At 38.9% G+C, this 19,252-nt stretch overlaps 1 protein-coding gene across 7 annotated transcripts in view; it reads left to right on the plus strand.

The window, feature by feature from the left end:
• Window positions 1–1,253: 1,253 nt before the first annotated feature.
• The window catches only part of TMEM144 (transmembrane protein 144), an 85,348-nt gene continuing 67,349 nt past the window's right edge, over window positions 1,254–19,252 (plus strand). For 2 of the 7 annotated variants that reach the window (XM_064510899.1, XM_064510900.1), the window contains exons 1-11: window positions 1,394–1,493; window positions 4,970–5,166; window positions 6,253–6,375; window positions 6,782–6,881; window positions 7,416–7,496; window positions 9,395–9,476; window positions 10,640–10,713; window positions 11,670–11,788; window positions 13,200–13,319; window positions 13,799–13,896; window positions 15,926–15,979. In XM_064510899.1, coding sequence (XP_064366969.1) covers window positions 5,028–5,166; window positions 6,253–6,375; window positions 6,782–6,881; window positions 7,416–7,496; window positions 9,395–9,476; window positions 10,640–10,713; window positions 11,670–11,788; window positions 13,200–13,319; window positions 13,799–13,896; window positions 15,926–15,979 — 990 coding nt within the window. In that variant the 5' untranslated portion in view covers window positions 1,394–1,493; window positions 4,970–5,027. Of the gene's footprint in view, window positions 1,364–1,393; window positions 1,494–1,853; window positions 2,250–4,969; window positions 5,167–5,429; window positions 5,578–6,252; window positions 6,376–6,781; window positions 6,882–7,415; window positions 7,497–9,394; window positions 9,477–10,639; window positions 10,714–11,669; window positions 11,789–13,199; window positions 13,320–13,798; window positions 13,897–15,925; window positions 15,980–17,169; window positions 18,091–19,252 lie in introns of those variants that run through there. The other 5 variants (XM_026120223.2, XM_064510898.1, XM_064510896.1 and 2 more) reach the window with 5 other exon arrangements.

Below are 19,252 nucleotides of genomic sequence, written 5' to 3' on the forward strand. Positions count from 1 at the left end.
TATAGTCTTAGCTTTACAGAGTCTATGGGCCTGAGGACTTAACTCTCAAGAAAAGCTGTATATCATTATTATGGATAATGCAGATTTGATTTTCAAAATACGAAGCATTACTTTTGAAGGTTTGTACTGTGTTTTCAAGGAGATGGGTTTGAGCTGCCATCTGGAAAGTGTACTCCAAAAGGATGGAGAGAAATGTTTGCTTCATGACTAAACATGCTGACTAATAGTCTACGCTTTAACTGGTCTGGGTCAAATCCTTACAGGGAAATCTGCAAAAAATCTATGCTTGATGCTCTGCAAAAGATTTTATCACTTGGTTTTAGTATTTGACCATTACGGGGGCTTCCCAGAGTAATTTCTGTACTTCGAAAAATCTGCTCTGTGCTGGCTGCCCAACCTGGCTGCCCTAATTTAGCTGGGAGCCAGCCACCAGTATTTTCCATGCCTTCCTGCTTATAACACGAGCAGTAGCCGCTGCCTTCTCTCCAGACAGCAAATTTCTAAATGTTACTGCCTTCCCACACGCCGATGACGCTGAGCACGCTCTTTCGGTCCTCTTCGCCTTGTAGGGACTACATCACGAGCCAAGCAGCTCTTGAACCGGTCGGGAGGCCTCGGACTGGGCTGACGAAGTTCGCCACTTTTTTTGCTTGTCGTCGCAGTCTGTCCTCCAGCGATGCAGAAGTGCAGTTGGCCCTGGGCACTGCCACTACGATACCCGAAACCAGGGCGCCTTTTTGCCACGTGTCATACCAGGACAGCAACGCTGGCCTCACTCCAGGCATGAAGAAAATAAAAACTCTTGGGGCCTCAGTTACCGCAGCCATCAGCGCAGCAGAAAAATCCACCAGGAAGCTTACACTGCTGCCTTCGCAGCGGCACAGGAATACTGTTTTCTAAATGTGACTAGAAGCAGTGTGCTGAATTAGGAAAAGTATAATACAGTACTGAGTACAGTATGAAGTGCCTAAAGCAGGGCATGCAGCCTGCACAGCCACGGGGGCCAAGGATGCAGTGGGAAACCTCATTTCTGCCCCCTGACTTTGAAGCACCCACATTTGCAAGCGTAATATCCCCACACAACGTCGGTCTGTGGAATACGCAGGTGACTCTCCACTAAAACATAAAACACAATTAAAAGGCTCATCAGATCCCGTTTAAGCCGGGGGGGGGGGGGGGTGTTATCATGTCCTGAGTGCCTATTTCGACATATTTCACGACGGCCAGCCAGCGGGCAGCCTTGGCCTCAGCTGCGGCCGCCCACCACCGCCATGACGGCTCTGCGACCGCAGCCCCGCCGCCGCCGCCATTACGGCGCGGCCGCCACGGCGGTGCAGCGCCCCGGCAGTAATGGCGGCGGCGGGTGGGGTTGGGGAGCGCGGCGCCTCGGCAGTAATGGCGGCGGGGGGTGGGGGAGCAGCGCGCACCGCGGGGGGCGGAGGCGGGCGGCGGCGCCAGCCCGTGCGGGAGGCCGGAGCGGCGGGGACGGGCTTGTGAGTAACGAGGGCGGTAGCGCTGGCAGGGGCTTGCGCGGAGGCACCGGCGCCATAGCGAGAGCAGAGCCCGCAGCGAGAGGGGGGCTGGGGGCTGGGGCGGCTCGCGCGGAGCCTGCGGAAGCGCTTCTGTAAGGGAAAAGCAGGCGGCTGTCGTCCTGCGTGCAGGGATGTTTGCCGCCTTCAGTCAGTGTTTCGGGGGAGGGGTGTCGCTGTTGCGAGGCCCCTAACAACCCGGCTGGTGCTTCTGGCCGGCCGGGCGCGAAGGGGCCACGTTTGGGGGGGGCGGGCGCGGCGGGGTGGGGGAGCGCCGTGAAGCGGCGAGCCACGAAAGAGCTGCCCCCGCCGCAGAAGTTGCCTACTGAACCAGCAGTCAGGGAGATTTTTAGCTACAGCTAACTGAAAATACTGCCTGAAGAATTAGCTTTCAAAAACATGCATCTTTGTGAAAAGAAAGAACATTTTTTCTAGCAGCTGGTGAGGTTTCAGTGTCACGTGAGAGTATGCCTTCTCAGAAATGGCAGGAATCTCCCCAAATAAGACTGAAAATACCTGCCCTTAATTGCAAATAGATCATAGGAGAAACATGCGAATAAGCTGGCAATATGGCATGCTGCCTGCAGAAATACCTGTTCAATTAGCATGAGCAGTTTCTTTCAGATCTTGGCAACGTTTTGGGTTCACCTTCAGAGGAAAATGCTCAAGGATTTCATGCTTGTATGCAAAGAGCACAGCAAGACATTGTGGCTGCATTAAGTGAGCATCATAATTTGTCAGTCTCTTTACCCAAAGGAATAAAATGGTGGGACATTTCCAAGGAAACTGAAAATACAGAACACGACCTTCTAATGAGGTTAAACAAGTGAAATTAGCAGAATGAAGCCAATATATACCAGCATAATTTTATGATATTTCTGCAACTAAGGAACCCCCTAAGTAGCACTTCCAATAAAAGCAATGACTCCAGTTGCCTCTACATCCTAACATTTAAGCAACTTTAGCAAGTGTCTCTGGTTTGGCACTTGGTAGCTATACGCCTTGCTTGCTGGCAAGTCAGTCAGGCAATTCCTAGGATCAGAGGGAAAAAAAGGGGCTTTTAATGAGCCCTCTGGAGCTCTCTCAGCGGGACAGAGGCCAGTGCCCAAGTATGTGCGAAACAAGCGCAGTCAGTTTGGTGCTGTGTGCCAGTTCATCATTTGCTCCTGACTTTGGATCGTACAGTCATGGAATAATTTGGCTTGGAAGGGACCTGTGCAGGTCATCTAGTCCAACTCCCTGCTCAAAGCAGGGTTATCATCAAAATTAGATCAGGTTTTCTTGTCTGGCTGAGTTTTCTCTTGAAGCATTAAAATAGAGTTGAAAACTGGGCCTGATATTAAACCAGATTTTGAAATCCAAGTACCCCAAAGCTTGGGAAGATAGAGACTTTTAAACAGTCTGAATAAAGCATGTTCTTTCACAGTTAATTAGAAGTTTTGGTTCCTTTATAGTTTTGGTGTCATGATTTCAGCTCTCTGATTGTGCAGCAGTCTTCCTTGTGCACAGTATAGAGATTTTAAAAGGGAAAAAGCAGGCAGAAAAGTATCTTGCCCTGCAGCACACAGTTTTCCTCTTAGGAAATACAAAAATAAAATATTTTTTAAATAATATTTCTCTATACACTAACAAAGCCAAAAAGGCTGAAAAACTACTTTTACTCTAAAAGGTTCTTAATATTTTACCCAAATAATGATTTAACTAAAGGCTAAAGAACCAAGTCATGCATTCGCAGATACGCAGCATGATCAGCTTTACTTCTGTGTCCCTAACAGCATTAAGTTCTTCCTGTGCAAAAGCCAGCTCCTGTGCCTTACGTGCCTGCTAATGGAATTTAATGTATTAACTAAGTGAGTCAACAAGTTTGATGGAATGAAGATAGCTGACGTGAGCCTTTATCCATCTCAACCCATTCCTGTGGTGTCACAGTGTTTCTCAGCCTGTGAAGTCAGCCTTTGAAGAAATCCCAGCATTATTATTTGCATGGCTTAGTGCCTACAGAAACCAGGCAAAACATATTTTACAGATGACTGTTAAATACAGTGAATACTGCCTGGAGAAGCTTATCCTATAAGTAGACAAGAAAGGCGAAGAATACAAGGAGAGGAAGAGAATCAGACAAATGAAATACCTTCGTGGTGTTCTTCTAAACGCCACCTGTGCTTTTCCTAAGTACTCAAGGAAAAAATATCCTAACATCTTTCAAAGAGAAAAAAATTACAAAAACTAAACTAAATGGTTATACCACCTGTGGGGATTTAACTTTTCACCTGCTAATACAAATAATTAATTTCAGCCAACACTGGTGGCGCTGCTGAAGGTGTGGATAAAAGCACCACCTCAGCAGATGCGGTTCTCTGTAGCCTGAGTAGTCCAGAGAAGGTGAGACTGCAGGGTAAAGTAAAATGAATGGATGCGAGACAACCCAGCTCTTCCTTTTTTGTGGAGAGTATAGTCACAGTAGCCCTTGCAAGATGTGGCCAGATATCTCCCATCATAATTCAGCTTTTTTTTTCCTCCAGTGTCTAGTCCATGTACACTGGAAAATGTCAAACTGAGCTGGGATAACATTGTAGTCAGTATAAACAGCATTACTTCAACAGTAGAACTGCTTGCATATCCCAATAAATATGCACTGTTACACTTACTGCATAACGCTTCCCTTTGTCGTTTTTAGCAGTGTAAAACTCTCATTTGAAAACAGGAAGCCCCACAATGTCAAATAAGCAACTTTTGTAATTTGTTGACATTTGCAGTTTAATTTCCAAACAGTTCTCTTACACATAGTCTTTTAAGTGTGGTGTTAAGATTATGTTTACAATGATTGTGTTCTCATAGAAAACAATCAGAGACGCCTTTTCTGTCAGCATCATAGTCCATATCAAAAGCACATACATGGTACTTCTGTTGAGCATAACCTCCAGATGAATGTCTGCTAATGAAAAAAAAAATCTTCAAAAAATCTATATTTTGCTGAACTGTAGCTATGTGGAGCTAAGGAAGAAACTTTAGGCAGCTTCTTTTCTTCCTCACAGAAAAAAATGAACCTTTATTCATGCTTTGTATCAGTGAGAGCACCCTGTGCTCCCGTATTGTTCCTCTGTGGAATCTCCGCGCCCGATCCTGACTTCTAGGCAATGGGGTTGCACATTGGTGCAGCTTCTTCCATCAATGAAGATTTTGTCTAATTGCCTAATCCTTGCTGTTTTACATACCCCAGTGTGGCCTGTTTGGCTTAGGAGTTAGGAATGTTATGATAGGGCATCTCCCTGTAAGGCTCCAGGGCTTCCCATAGGCCTCATATACTGTAATCTTCATAACCTTTGAGGGTGTCTCTATGTTGCTGCATGTTTTCAAACACACTTTTGTGTGAAGTTGTTTATGATACACAAAAGAGAATTTGTGTGTGTTTCTCAAGTTACACTTGTTTCTTGTTACAGAATCTGTCAGGACCTGCAGTAAAACAACTCCACAAAAAGAGGCGGCTTCAGAACAGAAATGAATATCTGGAGGGCTTATAACACCTTTAACAGCAGCAATGGAACAGATCTAACTATTGGCTTTACGTCTTCTACAGTAGCTGTCCTTTTATTCGGGACAAACTTCGTGCCTGTTAAGAAATTTGATACTGGTGATGGTAAACAATTTATTTATATTTTAATTTACTTTTTTTTTCTTTTGCTAGTTAGAAGTTTCTATAGGTAGAGTTACGAATATATCAGAGTCTTGATATATGGAGCATGTTTTAGTTTTCTTTACTGATAGAGTATAAAGCGATAATATATTCTTCAGGATATGGCAAACTTTAAGATATTCTTCTTATATGTTGTGCACTTTAGCAGTCATCATATGCATTTCTTAAGCATTTCACAATGGAAAGTAGAATGTCCTTTCTTCTACCCTTACGGGGATTCTGAAGTATGTACTGACAGTGTTATTTACACTGTACAAGGTGTTGGACTTTGGAGTATTGCCCTTCAGTTGTGGACATAAGATAACATAAAAACAACCAAAAATGGAAGTTTTATTACGTCTATCTATTGGCTCAGTAAGAGAAAACAGTCACTTCTATTTCCTGCTTAGAATGTTTTCACTTTACTGTACTGGGTTCCTGTTGCATTTTCACATTTATATGAGACATAATCAGTTACCACATCCCTAGATGAACGAATCTTGCATTGTGTTATTGTAATAATTACTGCATTACAGGCTGGAAATAACAATACTAACAAGTCTTAGCTCAGCCAGCATAAAGTTAACTGGTCTGCCTACTGTTGACTCTGAGAGGGTTTGCAAAGGTAGAAGAGATGTGTCCAGAATTTATATCATCTGGATGTCCTGGACTTAGTTAGGTAGTGGAAAAGCCTGCGTGCCATATAGTGCAAATTAAAGTTTGCAGTAACTTGGTACCGTTTTTATCAGAAACCTGTCAAAATTTGAGAATCAGGGATTGTGTAATGTTGCCCAGCGAAGTGTCTTTTGTAGTTATGTACAGAAAATGCACGATAAGAACATGGTTGACTTCTAATATTCCGCCCTAAAATATAACCTTAAATGTATTGTAACATTGGTTCCCTGAAATTAGCAAAGGAATGCCCACATTTCAATTTTTTCTGTACTATTTCATCTAAAAAGTAATAGGTTAAGAGGTAAGAGATTCACACATGCAATATTCTAGTAGTTATCTATTTTTAACCATTGTGCGCATTTGATTTTTCTATAGGCATGTTTTTCCAATGGATTCTCTGTGCTTCCATATGGATAGTTTCTTTGGTGGTCAATCTAATCCAAAACTGCCCCCGGTTTTGGCCTCTGGCTATGGTTGGGGGTTTTGTGTGGGCTACAGGTAAGGAGCAAGAGATTTTACTCCTTGAAACACAAAGTAATCATAGCTCTTCATAAAAAGCAGTGATAAAAGGTTTTCTATATATAGGGTATTCTTCTTCTTAGTCTCAGCATTAATAAACCTCTACCCTTATAGCAAATATTGTGAATAATGATGCTGCACATGCTGGGTAGCCCTAGTTAGTGCTTTCAGCTTTTTATAAGTAGCAAATTCACACCAAAAATATCTTAAAAAATAGTATTGAAGAAAAGTCCGTGTCTAATGTATTTAGTTTTAAAAAGCACCAGCTTGTAGTTACCTAAATCAGTTTGCTTTCTGAACAGTCTCAGAATCTATGGAAAAATACGCAGGATCATATTCTAGTTTTTAATAGATTGATCTTAATTTTGTGAATTTTGTATTTCAGGCAATGTTACAGTTGTCCCTATTGTTAAAACCATTGGCTTAGCTCTTGGTCTTTTGATATGGGCTTCCTTTAATTTGCTAACAGGCTGGGCAAGTTCAAGGTGAGTGCATTTAAGTCTTAACTCATACGTTATTAATGTTGCTATTTCTTCACTAGTAACTGCAGTGAGAATATTATCACTAGTAAGGAGGATTTACCATACATAAAAGATCTTTTTCCCTCTCAGGAGAAAGTACTCAGATTAATTATTTTATTCTTTTTGTGTTTCCTCATTTTCTCAGTAGGAAAAAAATATGTCCAGTCATGTTCGTTAACATAATTTATTGAATATATATTTTATTTGTTAACATGAAACTATTACATTGTTTGTATTTTTTCTTCTACAGTATGGGCTGATAAAATGATTTAAATTAATTTTAATTGCACAGATTCCAAAAAGTTTATTTCAATTAGTTTACGGATTATTTTTTAATAAAACCTATCTTTTTGCAAGCCAACTGAAGCACCAATCCAGTATTGCAAATCTAGGCCTTGGTACAATCATTTGTATGAGTAAAGAATTCCTGGACTCAGTTATAATTTAAATATTTGTATGTAGTCAGTGCAATTAAGTGAAACTAGTTAAATATTCCAGGTTTGGTTGGTTTGGAATTGACCCAGAAGAGGTATCAAGACCAATTTTAAATTATATTGGAGCTGGACTTTCATTGTTAAGGTAAAAAATTATTATTATAATTCATTTCTATAATGTAAAAGGCCATATATTCAATAACTACAGTGACAAATGTGTTAAGGTACATTTTGCAAGTTCATTTACCACATAATTCAGGACTTGTCCATACCTAGCTGGTCAGCTCTTTCAGAATAGAAGCATACCTGATTTCCAGTAGAGTGGTGAAATGGGTGTTCATGAACGTAGAAATATATTTTTATAGTGGTAGGCATCTTCAAGGTGAAGCAGAGGTGCGTTTATTTTCTTCTTAGACAGATATTTCATATGATTCACTTTACCCCAAGTTTGTGAAAGAGGAAAATTATTATCAGTAAAACTCTTCAGAAAAATCTCAGGGAGAAAATCTCTGTGAGATTTCCTGTCTCGCTTCGGTCAGTGGTACAAATCCCTCTTCCTACCATAGAATAGACCATAGGACCCCTTCTTAGATCCGTTAGGATCATAGAAAGCCAGGGACTTTGCGTTATCTCTTGTCCTTAACAGCTTCCTGTCCTGTAACTCTTAAGCTACACTTTCAAGAACTCCCAAGCAGGGATTTTCTCTGTGATCTTCAGAGAGACCCCTGCTCACATATTTATTATTTGTAGGAGTGCACATTTTGATCTGAACACTGAGGATAGAGGGTCTTTGTTATGTAGCGGCAGCATCCATGCTTTCCAACTGGGTGGCCCATAAGGTCTTTCTAAGAGCAGATGGATCGCTCAGAATCTCAGGGACAGTAGGCTTACCATAAGTATGGTAAGCAGTCTATACACGCAATGCCTCTAGAAAAAAGTGTTAAGAACACTGAGACAGTGGAGCCCATTATGAATTTTGCTTCTACTCATCCTCTTTCCTGAGAATCCATAGCTTTTTACCCATTACCATTACACATAGTTCATGATTTTGTGAGGTACTCGCAAAATAGTAGCAATGCTGCTGTTCCTGCCTGATGGATTTATTCAGTGCACCACCTTCTTCCTGCCTATTTCTGAGATACCATGGAAAAGCGGTCAGCAAGGAAAAAGATCCTGACCAGACACATTTTCCTGGCAGGCTGCACAAAACCTGTGTGTGTTGCTCTGTAGAGCTCACAGCGTGTATTTCATCTCGGCCTCCTGTGTGGGACCTCTGTGCATGTGCCTAGTCCCTCTGGAGGAAGTTGACATCTTTTTCTATCTCTCTCTATTCCTTCAGCAGGAGATGAATCACTCTTGATGGAGACATTCTATTTACAGCCTTGAGAAGGAATTCCCAATCATTAAAATATTTTGCGTTAAAAAAAAAAAACCTGCCAGTTCTGATTACACATAGTTACATGATTTCATCGAGCTGGAGATACAAGTAGTAATATTCCCCTTCTCCATTTTATTCACTCAGCGCACTGGAGCACCACTGAGCAGTACCCCTTCTCCTTGCACATATGCACAAGGCCGTAAGGACTTGTAAATAACAGAAGGCGCAAAGCTAACTTACTTTCTGAGCACCAATCCAATTCTATACAGATTTGAAGTTCCATAAAGAATTTTTGTGCAAGTGTTCGAGTATATATCTGGCCTGGTGCAAAAGGGCATTGTTAACTTAAAGCAACTGTTGTTAGCGTGTGACTAACCACACATCATTAAAAAGAGACATTTCAATCTCATTGTATAGAAAAGAGAGCTATAAAGTGATACAAAGACTAATCTAATTTCTTACTTTTGTGTAAGTGTCGTCTTAAGATTGTCTAAAGCAGCTTTTAAAAGATACATGCGTTTTAAAGATAAATTGAAGAGACGCTGGGGTAATAATGAAAATGAAATAAGTAATATGCCTTCAAATAGCTTTTGTGTCTTCACACTAAATGTTATGTCCTTATGAGCTGACCTTTGGTGTTTATTGGCGTATATTTCTCTTCACAGTGCTGTCATATTCTTTTTTGTAAAAACTGAAGTGCAGAGTTCTTCAGCTTCATTAGAAAGCAGCCCATTACTGAGAGAAAGTGTGAGTACTCTGCAGTTGTTATTTTATAGCAGTTAAAATATGTATCAGTTTGAAAAGAAAGAAAAGCTTAATGTTAACCAGATTTATTAGAATTTGTGGTAAACTACATAAAACTACATAATGCATGTGGTTTTTATTTAATTTGTGGATTTTGTATATCCAGTCAAATGTGAGCAACAAAAAAAGGCTTTGTCCTGTTTTCTTTCTTTACTGTCAGCTTTAAATGGCTTAGAAGTCCTTTTTCATTATGACACAGGTTATATAAAAGACTCAGTCTTTGTCTTTACTGTTTTTGGAACTAAAACTGAACTATAAAAGTAAGAGAATGCTTAGATGAAAGGCAGCAGGGTTTAGAACTCTTATCCACCAGATTTTTTGCCACCTTACAGAGCCAAGACTGTCAAAGCGCTTGTTATGGTTCTCTGATTCTCAGCATTGGATGTAGCACAGGCTAGAGACCAGGGGCTGGTGCCAGATCGGCTATCACTCCTTTGGGAGCCCAAAGTAGGCAACAAAAGCTGGAGAACAGTACACTGTCTACTACCATTCCCTGCCCCTGCTCTTGCTAATGTAGGTCAGTTACCAAAACTCAATTGCCAAATGAATACAAGGTCCCTCAGAGTTGTATAGCTGTGCTCAGGGCTCATTAGAGGTTCCAGTTTACCAGAGCAAATCACAAAAGACAAGGATTAGGACAAAGCGATATTCCAGCTTCTTTGTGTTGTAGGCAGGGATGTTATGTCCCTGTTGCAAATAGTCCTAGTATTTTGATGGCAAGTAATGCCATGGATAACAGCAGAAGGTGAAAACACACTGTAAGTGAAATCTATAGATTAAATCATTCATCAAATTTAAGGAAGGACAAGTTCTGAAATTCAGGCCTGTTTGCAGAAAAAAGAAATGTTCATGGATACTCTATTATATAGTAAACCCAAAGTCCATAGCCAAACACTGCTAAATTTTAGGCAGGTAGATCCTATTATTACTGTTTGTTTTATTTCCAAACATACTTCTCCTTTCTTTGGTTCAGAGCAGTTCTGTAAATTTATTTCGTTTCTCCTTCCACTTTTAATTTTCCTTTCTTAGTGCAAAACTGTTCGATTGATTACAATATTTCAGATTTTTTTTTAAAGACTTGAGTAAAAACTTACATTTTTCTGCAGTCTATTAATCTTTCTGAAAATAATTCTGATGACTCATGGGTGAACAGACTGTCTCCAGCAAGAAAGAGAGCCATGTAAGTCATTAACAGTTCTTTTATTGGTGCAGGCCAAGTAGCCAAAGAAAGTCCACAGAATAAGAGCAGAATTTGTGTTCCGTACTGTACCTACCAAACAGTCATGGATGAATAAATAACAGTTTCTAAAATATTGGTACGGTATGCATATGTGTATATGAATAGTTGCTAAACTAATTATGTAATTCTCACAGTTCAGTATGCTTTATCTTACTGATAGAGTATTAATTACTATTATATAAGAACTGTATTTGCAGAGTAAATAGCAATAGTAATTTAGTAATTACAGAGCTGGTTTGTATCACCTGGTTAATTAGCATTCAAACATACAAGGAGTCCAAGTTAATAACACACTTCCAGATATGGGTCCCAGATGTGTGCAGCTGGAGAAGGTGTGGCAATATGGTAAGGAGACAGCAGAAGTGGTCCAAGGGGCAAGGTGGAAACAGTTGCTGACAAGGAGCCAGCGTGGGGAATAGAGACAGCCAAGGACATGATGTTCTGGAGTGGGGAGAAGGGGAGCAAGGAGGCAATGATCCTCAGAATGGTTATAAGGAAAATAAAAAGACTGTAACACTGAAGCTGAGGGTGGGAGGTACTGATCTGTAGTATGTGATGATGAGCATTTTAAGTATATTTTCATTGAATTTCTACCAGCTTGGCTTTTAAGGAATCCTAGTTAGTTGCTGTCTCTTGTCACTATCCCAGCCTGCGGGCTCTTGGGGCAAGAATTGTCTGTGTTTCTTGGCCAGATAGTTGAGTTAGAAAACTAAGCTACTGTTTTGAACCATTTCTACACTACAAAATAAAAATGTGCTAAAATGTTTTATAGCATTACTAGCAATTTTCATAAGATTTACAGTCTTAAACTGTAGTACTGGATTTATGTGAAGTGTATTGTCTATGTCCCTAACTAACACTAGGCTCTTTTATCTGATTTTTTGCCCTTTTTAAAGAGGATGTAGCCTGGCTGTAGTAGCTGGAATACTCTATGGTTCCAGTTTTGTACCTGTACTTTACATCAAGGACCACGGAAGAAGAAATGGAACAATATACGCAGGAGCAAGTCAATTTGGTAAATGCTAATAGGTCACTTTTATTTTACTTCATCACTTCATTATGTCTTTGCTTTCATAAAGGCACAGGGTGAAATACTTGATAATCCCGGAAAAATATGGTGACAAAGAACCAGTCAGTTCTGCACTATGTTATACATTACTGAGTTGTAGTGATGATAATACCAGCACTCCTTTTCCCAGAGGTGAATTTCACCATTAGAAGAACAGTGGGAAACAGAACAAAAAATACCAAACTTAACTCACAGTATTGAATGCAATGGTAAAACATTCTGAAACAGAGCTAGTGCTCTCAAAATACCGAGTTCATATGCATTGAACATGTGATAACCAAGGGCACAAGCTATATCAGTGGCCAAATTAGTACAAAGGAACAGAAGGTGGCTGAATGTAATTGATGAGCAGAAGAGACAAGTTCAATGATTAAAACTTTACAGTTTTTGAAAGGGATGCATTTTAACAGGAGCTTGTAAGCTTTAACAGTATGCTTGTAAGCATTGCTGTTGTTCAGACGACATTTCTCCAGAAACATTTTCCTTATGGTTTACTGTAAATCAATCTGTTAATATCAGCAGCTCCTGAAGAGCAACATAGCACTGAGACAACACTGTGCTGCCATAAAAAAATATTTATTGTATAATATACCATTTCTCTCTTAAATACAGCAACTTATATATCTGCAGTTAGACAGAAGAGCCATTGTCATTGCTGTAGCTGCTTTTTCCTGGGAGGATCCACAAATTTAAGGAGATAGAGATCATCTTGCTACATGTACTGCTTTACCATGTTGGAAATACTATATATTTAGGACGTATCAAAATATATTCCCTAAAGGTTTTATTATTGTTAATGTTTTATAGTGATCAAAACTGTCATAGGTTCTTCAAGATAAAAAAGGACAAAATACTGCCTTTTTGAGTCTGTGTTGTACGTGCTGTTGTCTTACCTTTAAACGTACAGCACAAAGAAGAAAAACAGGGCTATGTATGAAATGTAGCTGTAGATAGTCAGGAGGGGATGTAATTATATAAAACCAGTCCTCCTCTCTCCCCCTACCCCCAGTTTTGTACCCTCAAGTGAGGATTTTGTCAAGTTTTTTAATTAAATTAATATTGTAGCTTGACTAACAGAGTTCAAAAAATAACAACTCATAGAAATGCATAAAAGCTTGTGATAAAAGGGTCAATTTGGCAGTCAGTTCAGGTTTAATATCATATGTATGATTGGTCAGCTCTATGCACAGTCAGACTGGCAGCTCTGTTCCTCACAACCACAATTAAACTTTGAGTTATTAGCATTAACACCTTAAGTATTTTTGTCTACAGGAATGCTATCAATGAAATAAATTTAGTTAAAATTAATAACAACTGATTCTTTAGACTAAACACAGTTTTGTAATTTCTCTTTCAGATTTAGATTATGTTTTTGCACACTTTAGTGGAATCTTTCTTACAAGTACCATATACTTTTTGATCTACTGCGCAGTCAGAAGAAATAAACCTCGTGTTTATCCCCAAGCCATACTGCCAGGTATGACTATTTGTTAAATTAGCAATTAATTTCAATTACTTCTTCTGACCATTTTGCCATGATTAGTTCAAAATTTGTGTTGGAGTTGTAGCTAACTGTGGAAGTCTATTCATTTTACTTTCTGTCTCTTTTGAAAGAGCATTCTTATTTGGGTTAATTAATTAAGGTTAGGAAACAATGATAAATTTTGTTCTAATTTGAAATGTGACATTGCATACGGTGGATTTTCTGAAGCTGACACTTTGCCAGAGTGGGGGACACATTGCCCAGAAAATGCTGAACTTTAATTAATTGGCTACTTCAATTGGAGTAGCTGATTTTATCCCTTGAGTTTTCATCTGGATTGTCAAAGCCAGCTTGTTAAAGTAGTTAACATACTAAAATCTTCGGCTCCTGTGTTGTGCTGTAAATTTAAGTGTTCCACAAATTGCTGTCTATACCTTGCTGTACATGTTTTTGACTGGGATTTATTGTTCTAGGGTTTGTTTCTGGTGTGCTTTGGGCAATAGCCAATTGCTGCTGGTTCATAGCCAATCACTACCTCAGTGCTGTGGTCAGCTTTCCAATAATTACCACAGTAAGTATATAAAAATAAAATCTATCATTAGAATTAAAGTGAAGACTTTCTTTTTCCATTTGAGGGATAAAGTTGATTTTGAGGTGTCTAGAGCTTGCTATTCAGTAATACACATTTCCTCTTATTTTGCTTGTCTGTCTTAGCCTTTGTTTTTATAGGAACATACATGATTGCCAAGCACCATTTTGGTCCATGCTAAGCATAAAAACACAGGAGCTGAAAATGTAGGTCTTTAGGTTAAAATAAAAAGCAAAACTCTGTAACCAACACTGTAACATTATTAAATAGTCAGTGAACTGAGCTGATTAAAAGAATTGTATACATTCTCTGACCAGCAAGTTAAATGTTTTCATTTCAGCAGATACATTTTGTTCTGCATTTCTCCCTTCGTGATTTTCATTCTTTAGGACTCATTTTGCTTAATTGAGCCAGGTATTTTTCTTACTATGGTTCTTGAACATGTAAAACAGGTTACGTGTTGCTGAAAATAATGACCTTGTGCAAACGAAGGAAAAATAAATTGGCCAGTTTTACCTGATATTACACCTTTAACACACTGTTAGTTTACAGAAGCTACATAAATTCTGTCACTTGGTAAAAATAAACTTTGCCTTTACTCATTTGCCAATCTACTAGATGGTGCTGCAGCTTTGGATAACTTCTGGCAAATGAAAGCTCGTACGTATCAAAACCAAAGTTCTTCTGAGCAGCCATATTTTGGCTGCAGACTAATGAAACAACATTAACAGGGATTAAGCTTTGCCTCAAGATGCAATGAATCAGAATAAACTCTGCAGTATGCAGTAAAAAAAGAGACTCGGGATCATTCTAATTAGAAATTGAAGGATTAAAGGAAAGCAGATTTAGTAACTTTGGTTATCAGTATGCCTATAGGGTAAGGATATGAAATCACTAAATTAAAAATTTAAAGACAGTGCTGATGAGAAACTGCCTATCTGGACCACAGTTTGGGAACTGCTGCTCTACTTCATTCCAGAGAGAATTTCAGACAGCTATTCATCACTTCCTTCAACAATTTGTTTCATTTTTGAAAGGGAACATAGGTCCTTCTAGAGATATATATGATCTAGAAAGTGAAATAATACCTCAGCTACTATTTAAGTAAAGGTTGGCAATTTTGCTAAGAAACAGCAGCCCACAAACACCTTCAGCACAAGACACTGTTTCCTGCTAGCATCCATCTGTATCCTACCAGCTGTATTGAAGATGGAGAGGGGAAGATCACTGTCCAAACACCTGGCACGTATTTCTGAGAGTGGCTCCAGAGCCATTTTGCTGGGAAGCATCAACAGAGCCAGTTTTTTCTTCATATTTAGATAATATTTTCCCATCAATCACAGGAATTCAGATCACTGCTTTCACAGGGGAAAAAATATTTCCAGGAATGCCTGGAAATTATCACTGTCTATCACTGTGTTGCTGCTAGGAAATCTGTAAGACAGCATCACTGATAAAGAGTAGTTTTTGTGATCTATCTGTCTGGCTGGTTTTGTGTTTTGTCCAGATGCCTGGACGAAAAAATAGATTTATGTTCCAGTCTTTTGAGTTCATGCTGAGTGATAAATGCAAACTTTGTCCAACTAGTTAGTCATGGTAATAAAGAAAACGTTAGGCAGAGCCGTGGTAGTTGCCAAGAAACCTGAATAGTCTTTTGAAATGTGGTAACAGGTGAAAGTCTGCAGTTTGGACTAAGGTGAGGCTTATCGTTTGGAGACTACTAAGAGAATGTGTAACAGCCACTACAGGCTCCACAGTCTACTTCAGAAAGAAATTGTGCCTCCTGTGAAAAAGTCTTGTACTTCTTTAATCCTCCTGGAAGAATTTGTTATATCTCACTTCATAAAAATTTCAATGACATTTATACTTTTGCCATAAGCTCTATAATTATATAGGATGGAAGGGTCTAAATTTGCCATCCAGGCAAAATACAACCACTCTGAAAAGCATAATGAGAAAGTGGCACAATTTAAGGAAACGCTGTAATGTACAAGTGAATCCTATGTTTTAGGGTCCCGGTCTTGTTGCTGCAATGTGGGGAGTCCTCGTATTTAAAGAAATCAAGGTAATGCATTATCTTACTGTTCTCTCTTTCTTCTGCTTGTATCTCATTCTAAGAATGTCATGACTTGGTACAGAGCTGGTTCTCTGAGATTTCTCCTCATTGCAAGTATTAGATAGATTATGAAGCTAAAAGACACGTCATGCAGTACTAAGTTTTCCAAAAAGATGAAGAATTTTGTTTTATGAAGTTTTACAGGAACGCAGACTTGCAATTCCATACTTGTATGTGCAAGCAGTGTGAGTAAATGAAGACAGTAGCAGGGTCAGGAGGCAGGATGCCAAGCATAGCCTGAAATCAGTCTTCATTTGAGCTCGTTCTTTCAGTGAGGGAAGGGGATGAGCAGTTGTTGCAAGAATCACATAGCCCAATGGATTACACATTTTGGGTCAAATTTGCCAAAGGACCAAAAAGTAAGACAGAGGTTAATTGGCCCTGCTGATTACTGTGTAATGTAGAGATTCCTAAACTCATCTACCAGTGATTGTGCAGAACAGGCTAATCTACTCTACTGTATGTTACTGTACATGGTAGAAATTATTTTTCTAGTGGAATTTCAGCATCAAACACTAGCAGCGTGGTCCGCAGGCTCCCTCAGCTTATCTGTCCAGATTTCCTAGAAACCTAATGTGCCATTATAGATTATCTTACCTGATATTTTTAGTGACAGTGTGAAATACAAGACACCCCCGGAGCAAGAAGTAGAAGTTATATCTTTGCCACTGCAGATAGATGTTGCACCACACTAGAAAACCATCATGTTTGTTATCCAAATCTTGGTGACTCACCAGATCTTTCATCCTCTCCATATATTTTAGCATAGTCTTGACATGAGTGTTTACTGTTTAAAAATAACCTGAAAGTAGGCTGAAATTCCTTTACAAATACCAAAAGTAAATTAAGTTAATTTTGTGAATATTTTATTTACTACATATATACTCTATAAATTACTTATATAGGACTGTTTTGAGAAACAAATAGAACCACTTCCACTGTATAAAAATAACATGATATAAAACTTACCATTTCACATAATGGATGTATAATCATAAAATGTCATCATATAACCATAAAAAATCATAAATCATATAATCATAAAAATGGAACTCTAATTCTGTACTTTACTTCTTTGTGAAGTGGTATCTATTATAGCAACATGACATTTTTCTTTTTCTCTCACTTTGGTTATCCAGGGACTGAAAAACTACATGTTACTCACACTAGCATTTTGCATCATTTTGGCTGGATCACTCTCTACAGCTTTTTCTAAAGTTTGAAAGGATCATCTAGACCACTAGATGGTACTACTGTCAAATAAAATCACTGGTGAAGAAGCTTGCATCTTAGGACATTTTGTAGGCTGATTATTTCTTTTTCTGCTCCTGAAATTGTCCAAAAGACAATATTGGTATATTGCAATACATTATAATTTCTCAAATGTATGTCCATCACTTACCCTAACTTGCTTCAGGCAAGTAGAAGGAAAACATTTGCTAAATGTTTCCATTTGGCACGAAAGAAAATCCTGAAGTGTATGTTTCTGCATTGCTTGGAACAGTGAGGATAATATCAAGGAATTATATTAAATAAAGCTAAATGATTTTACAGTTACTGATTTTCTGGTGATCAGGTACTAAACTCACTTCATGATAAATTGCAATTCATTGCTATGGTGGCAGATAAAGGAATTTTAATTCTTAGTCTGTAATACTGTAGATGTTTGCAAGCTTTTTTTTTTTTCTTATAACAGTCTGTCTTACTGCCTTTACTATAAAATGTATTGTGGAATATTCTTTTTGGAACTGATATGCAAAAAGATGTGAAGCACTTTTTTATTTAGAAGCATTTTTTAAAAGCTTTTTTAAAGTTTTTTTAAAGTTACTGGTTTACATAAAAGTGTTATCTTCTAACCATTTCCAATCACACAGAGTTTTGAAGGAAATACAGAAAAAAATTGGTGCTATAAAATAAAGATTTAATGTTTGCTGATAATCTCTTTTGTTTAGCTGCAAGAACATTATGTAGATGTCATGGCCATGATATGAATAGCTGGGAATTATTTTCTAAAATTTCTGTTCTGTGAAATTTTGCAAATAAACATTGCTTTTCTGTAACTGGTGGTGTTGCAATATAAGCTAAGTATGTGGTTGAAAGTTTGTTTCCAAATAATTTCAGGCATGTTTTTCCTTTTCCATATAGCACATTTAAATCTTTAAAATTACATAAGGCAATATGTATTACACTGAAACATCATGCTAAAATTATCAAATCATTTAGTCCATTGTTCTACCCAGAGCAGGGTCATCTCTATCTATATCATTGTTGAACTTGTTTCTTTAAAAATAATAATTAAAAGATGAAGATTTCACAGCCTTTTAGGCACACTTATCAGTTTTTAACTAGCCTTCCTGCTGGAAAGTCCGAATGTCCAAAGGAAATTCTCCGCATGAAGCAGTGTATGTCTGCTATTCCATGACCACCACTGACATGGAGAACAGCTTCTTTCTCATTGCAGCTGACCTTTATATATGCAAAGCAAGTTGTCAGAACTCCCCTTAGCCTTCTCTTCTGTATATTAGGCAACCTTCAGTCCTGCAGTGTTCCCTTGTTTGTAATGTGCTTGCCATTCTTCTTGCTCTTCCCTGCACTCTCTCTAATCAGACTAGATTTATCTAGAAAAACTGGACACAGCAGTCAGATGACAGTCTTATAAAACCCAAGAAGCACAGCAGGATTTTTTTCTATCCAGTTTACAAGCTCCATTCATGGTTACACAGCATAATATGACACTTTTTGCCACCACAGCTTGATATTGTTAATGTGTTCAGATGGCAATCCATAATTTCTGCTTTCTCCCCTCCACCCTTCTTTGTTTACTTTTAGCAGATCTGATCTTGGAAGTGTTACTAGTCAGCTCTTTCCTATCCCATATTGTTTATTCCTACCCAAGTCTCAGAAAAAGATGTCCTTTTTAGCAGAGCAAAGCTCTGGGAGGAGAAGAGAACAGGGGAGGGCAGTAGACGAGTCTATGTGAGGACATTATGAGCTTAGGTGCATCACACAGCAGAAACAGTATGCTGCCTATTAATCATCTTCAGCAGCTGGGTAAGTCGCAGTAGGTGCTGAAGAGTCAGTGGGCACGGGCTGTCATGCGATCGCTGGTCAGGCTGCACCAGCTCTGCTTGGTAATCTGGATCCCTAGCTGTGCAAGGCATGAAAAAGCAGGGTTGCTCCAGCTGAATCACTGTGGGACCTAACTCATCCTTAGCTATAGCC

This window comes from Dromaius novaehollandiae, chromosome 4 (genome assembly GCF_036370855.1).
Source record: "Dromaius novaehollandiae isolate bDroNov1 chromosome 4, bDroNov1.hap1, whole genome shotgun sequence".
Classification (NCBI taxonomy): Eukaryota; Metazoa; Chordata; class Aves; order Casuariiformes; family Dromaiidae; genus Dromaius; species Dromaius novaehollandiae.